We start from the raw sequence: 19005 nt of genomic DNA, 5'->3' as shown, positions 1-19005 counted from the left end.
ACAATGTAACATCTCCTCCATGCTCCTTTTTAAAACTGAAACTGGCCACTATGTGTTTCATCGATTGAAGAAAGCTTTTAAATGTAGATAACAAGGGAGCAATGCACAGAATTTAACATTATCATCCCATTTGTGTTTGTGTCCACCTGAAAATTGTGAGGAAGTCTTAAATTTGGTTCTCATCCTCTTTCCCCTACAAATGAAATATGGCAACGACTGATTACTTAATTACATTTAGTAGTTCACTTTTTTTTTTGCTGTCTTTGACCTGACCACAAGGAGGCGCTCTAATACAAATAGAAAACGTTGCTCCATCTTCCTGTTAAGTTATTAGCCATGCCTTGCACATGCAGTTACTTTATCTTTTATATTTTATATTACCCCCTCCCCCCCCCCCCCCCACACACACACTTGTAAAACAATTGAAACCCTGAAATTCTCAATTACTTCTATGAGCCCTCTGCTCTGAGTTCTTAAAGCTTTTCTGCAACACAAATAAAAATGTTCACACATTTCCCGCCCTTTTAGCTGCTATTGTTTTAGAGTCTCTGATACTCAAATAGGACACAATGACGTGTTGTCATAGATACCTCTTATACTTTTCCCACTAATGCATTCAGGAGTTTGAGGACTTTAACACATGCATAAAGGACATCAATCTCTGCTTTGATTCATAAATATTTTATATACAAAATAATGTTACAATTATATTCAACATATGCCACATTAGATAATTATAACTATACTTTACATACATTTGATCAATCATATTATTTCACAGTACATACAAGGAAAAAGATCACAATCCTAGTTTAATTTGTATACAATAAATACATGCTCCCCTTGTAGACTTATACATTTTTTACAATCTTACTTTTAAACAGGGTGCAAGAGTTCAGTAGTTGCTACAGCTGTGGCCACTGTAAAATATCACCTTTTATGCGCTCATATTAGATAAAACCATTCACTACTTCACCAACTTCTCTTGTAAACTCTAGCAGACCTATCCTTATGATTTCAGAACCTATAGTGCAGCTAGTTTTGACAAAAGTGCAATAATAGGGAGATCTACAACTGCCACGTCGGTCAGCAAACAACCTGTAAGAAGAGCCAGTTCAATATGGCTTGCTGAACACTTGTGTTTCTTGGCACGTAGTAAACAGACACTAGTGTGGCTCAAACCATGTTTAAGTTACAAACAGCCCACCAGCATTGTTTTAGTATTTTTTTTCAAGTGTATAGTGCCTCTAAGCAGAACACCAAACAGTTTCAGTAGAGTATGGTGTGGCGGCTGTGCATGCGTGACAAGGCTGTGTTAGCAGATTTGTTTTCATTCAACTTTAAATTGTAAAAACAGATGAAAAGAAAACTTTAGAGTTCCGTATGGGTCCTCAGGAAAGGTGATCAAACTTTTAAAGTCATGTAAACAGGTTGTAAACGTTTGGTTGTTTCTATTCAGAGCGAGTTTACAGGTAAACAGTGTTCACAGTCACAGTATGAAAACTTGGCAAAAACAGAAAAGCAAAATTCTAAACCTCTGACGCTGCATCTGAACTTTGTTCAACAGGCTACAGTCCAGAGTTCAGAAACATAATTTTAACAATCACATGTATAGTTATTTGCCTCTGGAAAAATGAATGAAGTTAGTGTTTTAGATAAAAGAACCATTAATTTTATTCAGTAGCCTATTGAGTACTGCTAGCTAGCTTTCTTTGCCAGCTCCTTTAGCTAACTATAAGCCAGCCCCTCTTTTTAAGGCGATGCAATTTATGTGTCATATCTTTGTTCTTTTTTCAAGTCTTATACATTCATTTTAGAAAACTATCATCAGCTGTTTAGTAGAAAAGAGCCTCACACATTTTGACACACTTCTTTAACACATAAGAATATCCTCTAGTGTTAGCATGTGACAACTCCAGGAAGGCTGCACTTTTAGATAGATAAATACTTGATCCTGAAGGAAATTCAAGAAACCTTTTATTAACTCGTCATAGTGATGTACTTTAATTCTGCGATCCTGTCTACTTCTTCTTGCTGTAGATTGGTGATGTAAGTTGATGTAGGCTATAGAAAACATAGTAACCATTGATCCTTTAAAGAGATAAGTATTTGAGGGGGGTTTTTTTCTAGTGAAGGGGAACTAATGTTGGATACTCAATTTTAGCAGCATCCTTTGATGTCTTGCTTTAAGGCAGAATAAGAAGTATTTTATTAGCAAAGAAACTACAAAGATCCTGCTTTCAGCATGTATTTCTGTGTTTGGCTATGATCAGTACATTTCTGGGTATTAACCTTTGGGCAGTTTAGATGAAGCCTAGGACCAATAATACAGTATATACGGTATGAAAACACGACTCAGATTGAGATTAAACACACCATTAAATAAAGGGGGAGGAGCTAACTTTGAGCTACTGTTTATAAACCACAACTGACAAATTCTACTTATTCTGTCTTTGCAATTTTTTTTGGATTGTAATGAGTTTATGTGGTATCCAATGCCTTTTCTTTGGGAGACAAGGTAGTCAAGGTGAACAGTGATAAGAACAGGGTGCCAAACAGCCTTGTGGTCACATGCTCCATCTACAGAGGCAACCATAGGTTTAAATGGATCCTTTGCAGCATATTATCCCCTGATGTCCACTCACAGCATTTTATGTCTCTCTGCAGCTGCCTAATCTAATCAAATTTTAAACATTTTTTTATTTGCCCCCAGGGGGCAATTCAAGAGGATAAAAAAGGCCCCAAAAATAAGTTAAAGAAACAGAACAAAACATCCTAAATTGTTGTTGTTGTGAGCAGTCAAAAGGTCTCCTATTACTTGGGAATACCTGCTGCAAGAAATTACATTGTCCATTTTGATTTAAAATCATAACTTTTTCATATAGACAACTAGTGTCATAATTTTAATTTGCAATGGATGTACCAAAATAATCAGTCAGGATATATAGAAAAAAAGACAAATAAGAATCTGTGTGTCATTAATAGTTATATCAGTTCTTCTTATTGGTAGATTTTTTCTTTTCAAAGTTTTATCCCTTTAAAGTAATATATTTCTAACCAAGCTATAACTTGTTGCTTGGATGTCTTCATGTTTAAACTAATCAGTCAGAAGCTTTAATGATCTGTGTTTACTCAAATAGAGATGGCAGCGCTCATAAACAACAGACGAAGAAGTGAGAAACTGGTAGCCCTCATTCCAAACTATGATCACGATCCATGTTTGTTTTGATTTCCACATTTTAAAAATTCCCATATCTGAACTCAGAATCTCGACTCATCTGCCCTCCTCCACAGGACGGGTTTCAGATTTCAGCTTGAAAAACTCCTTGGCCACCTCGTCAGCAGGTCTTTGGGACAGGATACGCATCACTGTCAGGCCTGTCTCATCCGTCTGAATGCGTGGCCCGAGTGGACACCAGCACACGCAGCTCTTTCTGTCTGCAACATCACGCAGCTGAACCACCGCCATGCCCACCACCCGGTCCGCCCGGCCAAAACAGTAATCCTTCACCGTCACCTGGAGCTCGTAGCAGTCTGGAGACTCTTTACCCAGGACACTACAGAGCAAAATAAAAAAGGTTAAAAAATAGAAACAAATTCAGCGCATTTAAGCTGTTTTTTTGGTTGTTTAAACTTACAACTGGAAAGCCTCATTAAACTTTGCCGTCCAGCTGTTGTTCTTGGATTTTGTCTGGAACTTTCTCTTCTTGTCAGCCAGGAAGGGACCGACCATGGAGACCTCGACGAACGGCCGGAACATCCCAGATGTCTGCCACTTCATGTCGTTGACAGCAATCACTAAATGGAGTGAGAGAGAGCACAGAAAATAAGATCCAATGTTGTTGAAAGTGTTATGGATAAATAATTACAATTACTCAGTTGACTTTCATATTTCTCCTGTAGTATTTGCTGCCTTTTAAAATGTATTTATCTATTTATTTTGTGTGTTTCCATTTAAGATTTTCGAAATAAAATGTATTTCTAAACTAACCGGAATAGAACCAATCCCAAGATAGAAGGGGGGACATTGGGATGAATTTGATTAGATCCAACAAAGCTTTTTAATAAGTTTAAAAAAAAGGAAACACCCCTGATTGAAGAATGATTCATCAGACATTTGAAACCAAGAAGAGACTGCACTGTATTAAAGTGATTTGTTCATTTCATAGGGACTGTTTTTAATCTTTAAAATGGATCATTGATATACAGTTATTTTTGTTTTCTTGTCTTGGTATTTGTTTTGTTGATGCTTTGGTTTGATCTGTCAGGTATAAACCCAACAGCAACAGATGTTTTAGGAAAAAAATCTTCACAAACCAACAATCAAAACATTTAAAAAAAGTTGTATTTCATTTTTCCTGACCGCCAGAGGCAGCTCTTAACACTGGATGATATCTGCGTCATGCATGTGCAGGTCGATTATTCAATATCAACAAAGTCACACGTGACCTGGAATGATACATGGCGGTAATGTAATAAAATGTATTAACAAAGAAATTCATGTCCTCAATAATTTAAAGTATCATAATGGTACTTTAAAGGCTTCATCAAAGAATGTGTCTTAGAGTAAAGACAAGTTTAAGGTGAGTCCTTTGTGAATAAAACATCAATATTAATTTTCAAATGATACGTTGTGTTTTAAACTCACCTTTGACAGTGACTTTGCGTTCCTTCCCGAGCAGCATGTCGATCTGTAGAAGGGCCTCTCCTATGGGCTTCTCGATCCCCGAGCCTGCACAACACAACAAACGCATCCCACATTGATACGATTAACAACATCTTAAAAGCTAACTCTTGTGTTTGTCTTTCATTCTTATCGTCTTTTTTTAATCGCTGCTGTAGTGACACATTCTCATATCTTACAGCTCAGCTTTGGGCAAACTTACAAATTCCTTTTATAACTTGAGAGGTCGGGGCTCTGCTGTAACTGAGATGATGAGGAAATTATGCTTGAATATTTGAAAGCCCGAATGAAAAATCTACAAAAAGCAATGCTTAAGAAAGAAAAAACATTATGGGGGTTTTTTTGTTAGTTTTTTTTTTTACAGTTTTAAACAGTTTCATTCAAGAGGAAACACACAAAATAATAGTTACACTGTTTAATATTTTGTTTAAAGAGTAAGGAACCTGCTCTGAGCCTGTTGATATCCTATCTGGTCTCTTTTAAAGGGGTTTTTTCCCCTACAAAGAACCTTCCAAATAATCTCCATGTTCTCTTGTCTTGTTTGGACTCACCTCTGTCAGGCCGAATCTTCTCATTGCCAGTAATTCTTATGCCCATCCCGTCATGCACTGAGACAAAAGCAAAGAGCAGAGATGTTTGGATAAACTTCAGTTTTTCAACCACAAGAGGAACATTGTGTGTGTGTGTGTGTGTGTGTGTGTGTGTGTGTGTGTGTGTGTGTGTGTGTGTGTGTGTGTGTGTGTGTGTGTGTGTGTGTGTGTGTGTGTGTGTGTGTGTGTGTGTGTGTGTGTGTCTTTGATCACCTTGTGAGTGCTGTGTGGTGACAAAGGTCTTGATCAGAGCATCAGTGCTCTGGGAGTAGAGAGACAGAGCATATCGCAGTGAAGCGAGCTCAGGACTTTTCTCCACAAACGCTTTCTTCAGCCCGTTTCCTCCTGCATGGAAATATTGCTGAGAGAGGAGAGAGAGTGGTAAGGGGAAACAAATCCATTTAAATGTTTTGATATGCATACAAAAGAAGACTCAGAAGACTGCAATTCCCTCAAAAAAGTAACACAACATGTACACAACAAAATCAAGCGTTTTCACAAAAACACGTGGCCATAAAGAAGATCAGAACATTTCAAGTCGTAACTAAATTTAACCTAAAATAGTGATAGTACACTGTAATGTGTATTAAACTTGGTTATTTCAAGTACAGCATAGTCTACATTATACTGCATGGTTTTTGTGTTTGTATTGCAAGTTTCTTTATTTAAATGACATCGATAAGTAGAATTTGTACTGTGTAATGGGTCTATGGATACAGATTATTACAAATGTCCTTTATACAGGAATGCATTATGTAAGAGAAATATAGGTACTTTTTATGTTTATGATAAACACATTCTTATTTGTATATGTCTTACTAAAAACAGGAAAAACATAAAATTTTTTCGGAAATGAAGAATTCATATTCCATTTTTTAAGGTATAATTTTGGTCTTATTGTTATTTTTTTAAGACATAAGTCTGTGCATAGAGTCAGAAATCTTGGGGAGAGAGAGAGAGGGAAATGAAATGCGGGAAAAGAGCCACAGGTCTGTTTTATACCTTGGTCACCTGCCACCATGGGGCGTACAGACGAACCACTAGGCTAATTGTACCCACTATTTACTACTTATGATAATTTAGCCCTGCGAATTTCTCTTTCTTTTTTCATTTTGTTTCTAAAGCTGCAAATGAATAATTGCAGAATTATTTCCAATGAAAAAAATGCAGGGCCTTAATTAATTTTTAAAAGGACAAAGACACTTGTGATTGTCTGAAATTGAAAAGATTCTGCTTGATCATTGATTGTTCAGCCCCACACCTACCTTGATGGTCTCCAGCCCTGCATCAATGATGATACACTGTTTGGGCGTCAATGTTTTGGCTTCACCTCCTCCCTACAGAAACAACAAATCACAGTTCGAGACACTTCCGTTTGAATAATTTCATCAAAGTAACCCACCGAAAAAAAGAGAGAGCAAAATGATGATTCTTAGCCATTGTTGTTAAGCAACATTTTCCTATTCAGAGTTGTGCTCACTTCCCTACAGTTGTTGGAGAATAATCACATAATAATATGTCCACATTTCACAGACCATTGATCCCTCATCAGGACATCTACTCATCTACTTCTTTTGTAAAAAAGAAAATGAAGAAACAGTCTCTGTTTGAGACTAAGTGCAGGAACAGCTGAGGGAGGGTAAAACCATTTGTGTTAAAAATGAATTTTACACAGCCAATCGGATACAACTGGAAACTTTAGTCACCCTTCTGCAGTCACAAAATACAACTTGAGCCATTTACTTGTAAGGTTCTTCCGTTTGCTTTAACCATACATATGTGTTGAAATACACATTTTGTAACTATGTTCTTTAATAAGTTTCAAGTCTTTTCTCTGGCTTCATATCTAACAAGGTAGTGCAGAGCAGAAAACCATGGCTTCATATTGGTCTCTGAAAACATAAAGATTAGCATTTTTCCCCTGCTTTAGGGGTGGCTGTGGATCAGTGGTAGAATTGGCCATCTTTAAACCGGGAAATTGGGGGTTTGATCCCCAGCTCCTGCAGCTACTGTGTAAGACACTGAACCACAATTTGCTCCTACTGATGTGTCAGCGGAGTGTTAGTGTATATGAACAGGATTACATAGCAGTCTCTGCCATCATTGTGTGAATGTGGTGTGTCTGGGTAGCTGCGGCATGCAGTGTAAAAAGCGCCATACAAGCTCAAGTCTATTTATCATTTCTCTGAAGCTTGTGTGTGTTACCTTTAAACTAGAAAGTCCTTTAGCTGCTGTGAGGAGTTGGGCTCCCTGCAGAGAGAGGAAGAGGGAAACAAGTGGATAATGTGTGATTATACATAGCATTTTATATTTTCACAATAATTCATTTACATGCTGTACATCTGTACAACAGAAAGAATGCAGACAAGCAACAAGACTCACTAATTCCTCAATGATATCAAACGTATGTAGAGATCACACACTGTGCAGAAACACACCTGCTGATATCCACCACTAGGAGGCAGCATAGCAAAGCTCTACCAACGTTCCATGCATTCTTTTCATTCTACTCTCATGATAAAAACTTAAAGAAGCAATTTGTATGTTGCTTTGTATTATTGGTCCGGTTTTCACCATGTTTGAAGACACTCATATACACTGAGTTGAATTTGACGAGTTTACAGAAACTGTCAACAGTGAGTCTGACATGATTTAAGTCAATGAATGGTTGAACTGGTGAAAAAAGGCTGTAGTTTTTGTTTTGGGTTAAGGATTGGTGTATTTTCTGATTGATAGGATAAGTCCCGCACTGACCAGGCTGTCATTGCTCTGAGGCAGGACGATGGTCTTCTCCAAACTGCTCAGAACGGTCTTCCACAGATCCTTCAGGATCCTCTTCAGCACCGACTTCTCACAGATGTCAGCAAAGATACTGAGGCTGGATCACACATGAACATTGTCAATGTAAGATGAAACATGTTCAGTCTAACAGATTTCATTGAAACGTGGAAGTGACAGCTACTCCCTTCGTTATATTCTTACCAACTCTTGCACACTCATATTGTGAGTTTCTATAATGTACCTACTCTTGTGTATTAAAAGGCTGTACCCTTAAAAATCTCTATATGGAGGCAAACGTAAGCCAGTCCCTTCTTTTTAAACTGTGAAGACTAATGACACTGTCTCCAAAGAAAGAAATCTCTTTCTGTAAATTCTTAATCTGCAGCGGCCTGAAATGTTAAAACAACAGAAGAAATACTGGCTGCAAATCCCTGCACTGTAGCATCTTTACATGTGTCAATAATACGCTCTACTTTAGCATAACATGTGACTTAGAATTAATGCTATTTTTTATATTTGTGTCACCTTTTTTTAAGCACAAAATACAAACTGTTGTTTTCACTTATTTTGACAGAAGTTTGTATGTCACAGATTTATTGTTAAGTGTACAACACAATATGATGTTTGGTAATACGAATAATAAAACAGTACTTAACAATCAATAAAACGTGATTATGTGTAAGTTGAAGAACAATTAAGGTACATTGTAACAGTTACAATGATACAATGATTTAGTTTAGTTACATGTTTCAAAACAAATAAACTCTGATAAAGATACAAAAACAGTTTGCAGTGATTTATGCTGAAAGTATGAGATTGAGCCATTATTGTGTTAGTGCTATATCCAGCTGTGAATGATTTTAAGATTTAAAGTCTTCGCGTGTGACGTGTCATGACTTACTTCCCATCCAGAAACTCCATGAGGGGCCTCAGCATGTTGTCAGCGTCTGCCTCTGCTGTGTTGCGGTTGGGGGGTCCTTTGATCTGGTAGAGGATCTCAGCCATCTGACGCATGCAGCCGGTGATACGAGTCTGGAAACTGAAGGGAGAGAAAACAAAGAGAGAGAACTCAGACAGGGAAACTTTCTTCCTCCTCAGGCAACATCTGTATGATGTGTTTATGCATTACCTCTTTGCAAATATGGCACTGAAGTTGTCCAGGACTGTGTTGAGCTTCACCTGCAGGTCGTTGAGGATGTCAGCTGCCTCTGTGTCCAGCTGAAACACAAATGAAGAGGAGGAGAAAAATAATAACAGGTTATTTAAAGTCTTTACAGTTTTCAATTGAAGTTCAGCTGGAGACAACTCAGCCCTGTCCCATCTGTGCTGCAGGAAACACCAGGTCATTGGTTCTTCTGAAGCCAAATTAAGTAATCAGTTTTTTTTTGTTGTGTATCCCTTTGTTTCTTTCTGCATTAAGGAAACTCCACATTTTAAACAATACATATATTTATGTTGTAATAACGAATTATATTTTCACCCAAGGACAATGTTTGCTAGTGCACCCTCCTTTTCAGACATTTCGCTCTACGTTAATACCTTGTCAAATTGAATTCAAATCATTAGCCCTCATACAAACTCAATTTTCATTGGTGATTGACTGCTGCATCCCAACTGTTGATGGCCACAGTTTGACTAACTCATCATTTATGAAAAATATTAACTACTATATGACAAAGATGTTTAATTCAACTTTTTTTTTTTCATATTAAAAATAAAAACTTACTGATGGTCTAAGATTGATAAGATGCACAGTTGACACATCTTAATTCATAGCTTTACAAGTCTGACATATGAAATGTGCATTTTCTGCCCACTGGGACTCGAGCACTTCTGTGAAAATACTGCTCCAAGTTTATTAAAGAGAAAGAAAGAGTTCCTTTATTTATTCTCAACAACTTTGGTGAACAAATGAACGATATGAGGTATTAGCATGATGTGAAATGTTACTTATTAAATACATTAATACCCATGTGGAGTTATGCAAGGTCAGGAAAAACAAGTTTGAGATACTGTGATTCAACAACTAACTGCATGACAGAGAATAGATTCAAGAGGTCTGATAATTGTATAAACAGGTTGTTTTAAGTGGAACAAATGTTACAACATTTCTGATAATTTTTTTTTTAAATGCTGCATATTCATTTTATAATTGCTATATGTTTGCAAAACAAGTAGCCTTCCATAAAGGAATACTGTTAACCATGTATCACATTATGAGGCCTTAGCTCCTGCAAAACAGAGCACGAGCAGATGGTTGTAGAATAGATGGCATTCATCCTTGTTTATTGCAAGAAGATGCACCTATAAGATGCATGTTTAATAAATACCGACCATGAAGAGTTGCTTTGATATATGAGTCCCAAGTGTTAAATAATGTCACATGGAGGAGCACTTCCAGATTGAATACCACTTACTAACAGTTCTCGATGAAAAGTTTTAAAAACTGCGCACTTTGTGAAGTGATTGTTCTATCAGTGAGCAGAAAACAGCAAAAAGCATGTTATTGTACTGTGAGCTAGAAACTTTTCATCAAACTCACAGTGAAAAACCCCAATCAATATCAACATTCGCTATAAACTCAGAGCATTATGTTATATTTCAGCAGAACTGAGTACACAGCTTGCAGCTAATAAAGGCATACCTGTATTTTCAATGTGGGGTAAATAGGCAATCAATATACATGACCTATTTTGAGAGGATTGCATTTCAAATGTTTTAAGATGAGCATGAGTGAGGCACAACATTCATGAGAGGTTGAGAATGCAGTGAATCAGATACACGAGCCAGAGATACACAAAGTTACTTTCACTACAGGCATATATTGTGTGTAATGATGCTGCTGAATGTTAAATGCATGCATCCTGACAGCTGACTAAAATTTTAAATTACAAAGCTTGTGACTATAAAGGCTTTCATATAAGAAAAGGTTGAAGATAAAATTGGGGAAAAGGATGTCAAGTTTTTGCCATTTCATCTTCAAAACCTTTCAACAGGGTTTTAAAAGAGTGCTTCGTGCTAAAAAAAAAAACATTTCCGGAAAAACCAAGTTCTCCATAACACCCGTTTTTCTCCATTTAGTATGGCTCTTTGACAGCAGGGGGCTGTCACAGTGGTTGAAGTTGGAAGGAGAAAAGAGGAGGAAGCTGCTGAAGAAATTATCCAAAATTAGCTCCAATACAGCGGATGTTGAGGATATTTTTTCATCACTTTAATTACCTCCCCACATTTAATGTTCAACTGAGATTTGTGACAAATAATCCCAAACCAAGGATTCTGATGCAAACTCCCTTTTGCCAAAGCAATGTACTGATTATGTTTATTTCAGATATGGTTAGGTTATTATGGTATTTATGTTAGCAGCTGCCCGTGCGTTGTCACAAAGTTGTAAATCACCTGCAACAGAAAGCAAGCATGAAGCAAAGTGGTTTTCTTTGGGCGAATACAATATTTAATTTGGATTGAACTGCCATTTACGATCTTTGTTTTTTACCATTTTAACTCCAGCTTACTACTGTAGTTGTGTAAGCAAAGCAGGAGATATCGCTGTGAGAAAACCACACTTTTACACATGACAAGTCAGGGCTGACATGAACACTTTCTTTCACTTAACTTCTTGTAGATAGGCTCTGAATTTTGTGACCTTATGATTCAATATAGTTATCAAAAACATAAAGTGGTCTATTTTTTGTGCTAATGCAAAGAAACTAAATCTTCTAAATCCCTTTTTCTGTGGACGTGCAGTCTCCTTAAAGAAGCCTGTTAACCACTCATCAATAAAAGTGTAAAATATAGGCTGCAGCTCATTGGTATGCTGGACCTCACATATGCTAAACGTGTTAGATCAGTTAAGTGGCTAGTGGATCACAAGATGAGACATCCCAAAGTGTCTCTCTAGAATAAATGTGTAAGTGTGTTATTAGATAGAGGACAGAGGGCAAACTGCCAGAACATATAATTGGAGTAAAAGAGGGCCCTGACCTCAAAGTGACAGCGTTTCAGTCTCTGGAATTTAATGGAGAAAAGTTGCAGAGAGTGAAGGTGAGATTGCATGATCCACTCTGCCCCTTTTGTTCTGAATCCAAAAAATGAAAATGTACAGCAGAGTTTTTCTGTTTATGTGAAGAGTCTGACAGCTTTATGGGTGTTTGAAGGCGAGGGTGCACATAACTGTAAGCGATGTCCTTGAGAGGAGAGTGAAAACTCTCCTCCAATGTTAAACAGGAAGAGGAACCAACAGCAGTGATAGTGTAGATGCTATGAGTCACACACAAAAATGCTATAGAGTAGATAATACATTTGAGCTGAATATTTTGTTTTTGCATTTAAATCTTACAAAACATAAATGGTGTTAAACTTCTTTGGTGTTTTTAAGCTTAATAAGAAGACCTTTTAGTTTGGTATTTATGTCTCCGAATTCACAACAGAGAAAAGTCCTGTATTTCTTACACTATCAATTTCTTTATTCAGTTGTCTCTGGTGTGGTGACAAGTTTGCCTCAAAATGTATTGTCTGACCACTAACTTCACAGTTAGATTAAAAAAGTTTACATGTAATACTGGAATGTTATTGACACTCGTATGCAGATATCTGTTTATAGAGCTTATATGGCTTCCAACGTCACAAATGTGCAATGAATATACATCTGCAAATACAAATATCCACAAACTCTTTCCTCTGCTGCATGTTTTAGCCTTTGAAGAGCAGCTCTTAAATTAAAATTGTCCTCTACATGTAATAAATGCCTTATCCCTTTCACAAACCCAACTGTACCTTCTTTGTGTCAGCTGTGGCTTCAGTCTTCACAGAGAGACAGAAAGGAAGAAAGAAAAGACACAAAAATAAAAAGTCACACAAGCAGGACCAAGACTGCACACACACAGGGCTGTACATAAAGGGACAGAGCAGGTAAAAATAGCATCAGGTTTTATTTCAGGTTGCTTTAAGTATATTGACTTGTGGATTGGGTAAAGTTGAGTGGAAGATTCTAAAACATTAAAATGCTTTAAAATAAAGAGTTAAGAACCGATATCACCTGCAGTTTCAAAAGTATTTGATTAGATCAATGTCCCCATATTCATACACAACTATCCTGTTCATAAATTCTTACATTACATTCTTACTTCTTCTTTCTATGCGTACCTCGAGGTATTGGCATGTTAAAATGTGGACTACATGTTTACTGCTTATTAACCTAAAAAGTAATCTCTTGCTGATTTTGCACACACACAACACCGTTTTAATACTATTCATATATTATTGTGCTACAAAGATTATTAAATCTCCTCAATCATCCATTGTTGTTTGTGAGGATCAACTGCACACAAGTAGTAGCCTACTTGATACAAATATAAAAGTGTCCTGTAAATATATATACCGGTAAATAATCCCAAAATCCTTGAACTTTGCTTAGCAGCACAAAATGTAACAAAACGAAGAAGAATTGACCAAACATTGGACCTGACTTGTTGATTGATGTGCACTTAATCAATCATAAATTGAATACACATACAAAACATTATATATACAGTCTATATATATAAAGCTAGACATTTGGAAGCCCCTAAATGACCCCAATACTATCAAATTTACACTCATCCCTCTAATATTTATGTTGTGCATCAGGTCAAAGAGAAAAGGGTTTCTACTGCCCTACAGCTATCAGCTGATACTCTAAACAGAGGAGAAAGGGAGGGGGATGCTTTTTACTGGGCAAACAAACCTTGTTAACTTCCTCCTTGGACTGATGACAAACAAAATACAAAAGAAAACATTAGACAGCGCTCCCTGAGAGTCACAGACCAGATTTTCTTGGACATTTTTAAATCAATACAAAATGTATGCTAATAGGATTGATAAATTGATTTTTGTTTTTAACGTGAAAGAGCCCAAATGAAATGTAAGGAGGACAGAAACAAAGTAACTGAGCTTTACGGGAAAAGATACAGGTTTTGCAAGACAAAAACAAGAGCATTGCTAATACTCATTATTCAAGAGAGATGGCTGCAGCTCACATTTCACTTACATTTTATTTCCATGAGTTCAAACATATATTGTTGGAGCTTGCGTAAGGCTATTAATTAAGCTTTAAGTGTTACTGATTGTACTGGACTTCATTGGCTACAAATGGATCAAAAGACTTATAAAGCCTGCATTTTGAGCACCCACCTGTTTGCTCCTAGTGTCCTCCTTGAGTGTGAGATAAGAAAGAAGGTATTACAAAAGAAGGCCATCACCATAAAGATTTGTTTTTGCAAACAAAATACTTTTTCAGCAATGTCGACTGAATTAAAGTTTTGTGTTGAATACATTATTGACAGTGTAAAAAGAGTGGGTGTAGCCTCTTAGTTTCAAAAGTGAAGCTAATGCAGAAGTTATTACTGCATTATACCAAATGACCAGCAGGAGGATACTGCAATGGTTGCAAAACAATTTTGATTGTATGAAATAATAATTTATGATTTATTTGTTTCACCATTTCCTTGATGAGTTTTTTATCCGAATAACTTGTTTCAAGTCTTCAATACAGTAAGATGTCTATATTGTGAACTGTGGTAGCATTTGGAGTACATCTAAGAAACAGCCGGATTTGTTCAAGAGCATAGATATTGACAGGCTGCTACCATGGCACAGTTTCAACCAGAGTTGAGACATAACAATTCACATCCGGCTTCTGATCAAATGTGAAAAAATGTGAAATGGAGGTTTCACAGGAAGGGTTTCACAGATTGCTGGTGTATCCACTTCTTTTATACAGTTCATGTAAGAAATTGGGGTAAAGAAGACTTGGCTTTCATAAGGAGGTTTTGGGAATATCACGGGAGATGTAAGCAAATCTAAGGAAACTCACAGAAACTAGAAAAGTTGCACAGAGGAATAAGAGGATGTAAAATGACAGAGTGATCACAAACAAACCAACCTGCTTCTCTTTATCTTTCTTCTCAGCCTGCAATGACACACATCTGTTGGTGAGCTACACTTCCAAACACCTGTGCACATAGCTCCACTGGCATGCTCCAAATGGCCTTTTTTCTTACACTTTCATTAGGTTCACCCTCACTGTGAATCCAGTAATAAAGCTAAATGTTTCTCTCAGGTGGGACCCTCAGCAAGTCTAGTTTTTGCTGATTCGTGAGTTTTTACATCCAGTCTGGAGGCTAACATTCCTTATCTGAGGGGTGATAAAGATTTGGCTAAAAATAATCCCCGACATTTTAAGAGTACAAAACTGTCTCTGCATTACACACATAAATTAAATCTTTAGAATGTGTCTGGATTATTTGCACAAAGTTTATCTAACAACATGATGTAGGAACATTATTATCAGGCTTGCTGGCAGCCAAGCCCTCTGGGATTTAACACTTAAATGTCAAGAGCTCTATAGTCTCTGCAGTCTCACTTTTGAGCACCCAATCCGTTTACTGATGACTTGAACTTTCCCTGTTTCAATGTTTTATAATAAAAGGAATCTAATATGGAAATCTAATTTAATTTGAATGTAATCGAATATGAAAAGATGCTGTCTTGTTAATTGATTTGCAAATGATTGAATCAGTCTGCAACCCAAAATGTGAAAAACAAGACAAAAAGTGCAACTACTACTACAACCCCAATTACACAAAGTTGGGAAGTGTTTAACAAATCAACATGTGCAGGAATCATTTTCAGAATAACACTCAATCTGTTTGAACAATCAATGTATTGTATTTGCTCTGTTTTTACTTGAACACATAACGTGGTAGAACTCCCAAATATCACATTCTGTTTGATTTATGTTTCAGACAAAGTCACAACTTTCTTGGAATCTGGATTGTGCTGGGAAAGATGGAACCTTTTCAGAAAGCGTTTTAATAATTAAAATGTGTTTGTCTGGGAGGACTGAATTCAGATTCTTTTTCCTTCTTTGCCCTACTTTAAACAGTCAGAGCCTCTCACAATGAGGTCATATTCATTACTAACAGTTATCCTGAAGAGGGAGCACACAAAGCTCTTGCCTCCTCTGAGTCACTTAAAATAATTTCAATCTTTCAGAAATAAATCAACAGATTATCAATGGCCTCATTTTTTTATATTCTGCAACAAATCTTGTCGACGTGTGAGACCTACAGTTAACTTTACTTTAAAAAAAAACAATCCATAGTTTCTCTTCGCTCTCTTTCAAACTTGTCTGTTTGACCTGACTCTTGATGTCTGTTCTATAAACATCTTTTTAAAGATGCTTTACAAACAAAGTTATTATTAATATTATTCTTAAGCACTGTCTGATGTGACGGTTCAAGAAAGCTCCAATTCGACCACATTTGTCTCTGGACAGAACAATCCTCTCAATATTTGCACCCTTTTTTTCCCCAGCAAGGACGTGTTTAGACTTTTTAGATTTGAGTAACCTGATTAGCTTGATTCTATTAGGAATTAAATAAAAGATGTATGTTCAAAGTCACAATTTAAAACATTGCATGGACTTGCTTGTATGCTGTCTTACTTGCAAAAGGATCCTGTTTGTGCATGTGTGTGTATTTCAAGCCTATTTTTGTATCATGTCATTACACAAAGTGCTAAAACAAATTTCCCCTGGCAGGATTAATCAAGTGTAAATTATGAAAATACATTTATTGCCAATAAAGCCTATTGCAGGTTGGACACTGTGTATGAGTTTTTCTATGTACATAAATATGGAAAGAGTATTCTATTTATTTACAACTGAACATACTACCATTCTCAGCTAAAAGCTAAGTGAGGTATTTTACACCACTGCCCTGCTTGGATCGTAAAAGGCACGTGGAATAAATACACTTGAGAATGCCGGGTGAGTGCCAGAAGTGGTTAAGGGGAGGGTCACATCAAGATGATTGGTCTGGCCTTTGACAGAAGTTAATTGTGCAGACCTCCCTTCAAGCGCAGCTGTTATTTTCACATGACTCTGTAATCTATGCAGTGTATGACACGCTAATTTCTTTTCAACAATTTGCACTTTGATAATTTGATCAAAACCAGCTTTGTTAACATTAATATTAAAGCTCATTTCATGTTTAGCTTTGCTCGTCAAAAATACAATGTTTAAAGGTATAGTCAGGCACTGATCTAACATTTAAGGATTTTTTGTTTACAGTATTTTAATATCAAATGCCCCCTTTCGAAATAAGGTTTAAAAACTGCATACAAGCACACAGGTTAGCATAGACAAAGAACACACACATCACTAGTTGAAACACACCTTTTCCTTCTTGGACTGTGACTAAAAAGACATAAAAAAAGAGAGGGGAAAAAGACAAATAAAATGAATGTTAAACAAAGTAAAAGAAAATTAAAGCAAAAAAACCCAAAACAATACTGAGTAACAATGGTTACATGAGGCCCTTGGTGATTGCTCACCTTTTCCTTATCAAGCTTTGAGACAAAGAAAGAAACAACATTGAATTTACAAAAGACAGGAAAAATATCAAAGAAAGTAAGGTAATGGTTCTGCATGATGGAAAAGAGATTGTGAAAAAAAACACGTTATACATATAATGGGGAAAACAGAGAACATTTGATAAGGACACAGGAGAAAACCACAGAGGATGTAGTGGACCACATGAAAGTCTGTCAATCAGCTGTGAGATGATAGGCAGCAGAAGGAGGGATGTGATTTATCAAGTAAAGTAAATTGAAATTAAGCAAACCTTCTCCTGCTCCTCATCACTGTCATCATAGTCTGAGGACTCATTCTACAGGAGGACACATCGACACATGAACTCATATCCACAATCATACAAACTAAAACATCTACTTGCAGATAAATTCACAACTGGAATGGTTATACAACGAACAAAGCTCAATTTTCTCCATTTTCTTATTTTAAGAGAATATTAATCATGAATCATTTTCACTGTTTCTGTCCTTTTGAGTTAGGAGTTAAGACGGAGCAGACCTGCTTTTATGAGAGCTCGCTTTTTCCTTTTACTACCAAATGATGAAATATCTCAAGAGATTGTTTCCCACCTAAACCAGATTTTCAATCCTATCAGAGTAACAACAGAAGCTCCAAATCACACTACTTCTCGAAAGATTTTTTTTTTTTTTTTTTTTTTATACTGCTACTAGCTGGAGAAAGTGATGTTTAGTGGAAACAAGCATCTAATGCAAAATTAGCCAGATGTTCATTTGCATTTTCATTTAGCAACACACACTTGACTTCTCCCAATGAAAGACTGGGATAGACACAACACTGACAGAACCCATGGGGCTTTGAACCTTTTCTATTGCTACATTATTAGGCGCTGTTTCTTTGCATTTACCCCGTTTACACTTTATATTTCACTTATATTTGATGCTCTGTTATTTTGGAGCAACTGAAACTAGAATTTCCTTTGGGGTTAATAAAGTTATTTTGTATGTAATCTTATCTATTACAATATTTCTGCAGTAATGCTAGTTGATAATGTGCCACTTTAATTCTGTTGGCACTATCAAGATGATCCAATGCCACTTACTTACACAATCTAATAAACCTGAAAGCGGGATATTTGATATTCCGGAAAAAAATTGTTTTACATGTAACCTCAGTTGAAGTATTTTTCATTTCGTTTTTTTTTTCCCACACATAAATCAGAACAATTATTTTACTTTGATAGTGTTTCTTTCATTAAAGGACAAACATGAGCCCAAAATAGGTGAAAAATACTGCTGAATGAGATATTAGCAAGTTTGTTATATATTGTACCCTAAAGCAAAAGTGATCATCAATCAAACAAGAATATCTATTCCAACAGACTGGTTGATTAACATGTAAACAGGACTTTAAGACTTTTCTGACCAACATTTGCGGTTAAATCAAGTCGTCGCTTGTGCAGCCTGGACTATATTTAAGTCAAAGTAAAGAGTGTACAGTATGCCATTTACCAGACACCGGGGGGAGTAGATGAGACGTAGAGTTTGATAATGTAACTAGGGTCTTTGTCATCTTAATAA

The 19005-nt window shown here is 36.5% G+C and overlaps 1 protein-coding gene across 1 annotated transcript in view; it reads right to left on the bottom strand.

Moving 5' to 3' along the window:
• Nucleotides 1-3266: 3266 nt before the first annotated feature.
• The window catches only part of LOC306823567 (protein unc-13 homolog B-like), a 72339-nt gene continuing 56600 nt past the window's right edge, over nt 3267-19005 (bottom strand). The window contains exons 29-44 of the mRNA XM_079343168.1: nt 17428-17442; nt 17270-17290; nt 14975-15001; nt 14224-14244; nt 13778-13798; nt 12829-12855; nt 9185-9273; nt 8957-9094; nt 8029-8152; nt 7480-7524; nt 6540-6611; nt 5488-5635; nt 5236-5292; nt 4649-4732; nt 3639-3798; nt 3267-3557 (exon numbers count right to left, since the gene is read on the bottom strand). Coding sequence (XP_079199294.1) covers nt 3275-3557; nt 3639-3798; nt 4649-4732; nt 5236-5292; nt 5488-5635; nt 6540-6611; nt 7480-7524; nt 8029-8152; nt 8957-9094; nt 9185-9273; nt 12829-12855; nt 13778-13798; nt 14224-14244; nt 14975-15001; nt 17270-17290; nt 17428-17442 — 1332 coding nt within the window. The 3' untranslated portion in view covers nt 3267-3274. The remainder of the gene's footprint in view (nt 3558-3638; nt 3799-4648; nt 4733-5235; nt 5293-5487; nt 5636-6539; nt 6612-7479; nt 7525-8028; nt 8153-8956; nt 9095-9184; nt 9274-12828; nt 12856-13777; nt 13799-14223; nt 14245-14974; nt 15002-17269; nt 17291-17427; nt 17443-19005) is intronic.

This window comes from Symphodus melops, assembly GCF_947650265.1.
Source record: "Symphodus melops genome assembly, chromosome: 1".
Lineage (NCBI taxonomy): Eukaryota > Metazoa > Chordata > Actinopteri > Labriformes > Labridae > Symphodus > Symphodus melops.
This window is presented reverse-complemented; position numbering and strand designations above follow the sequence as displayed.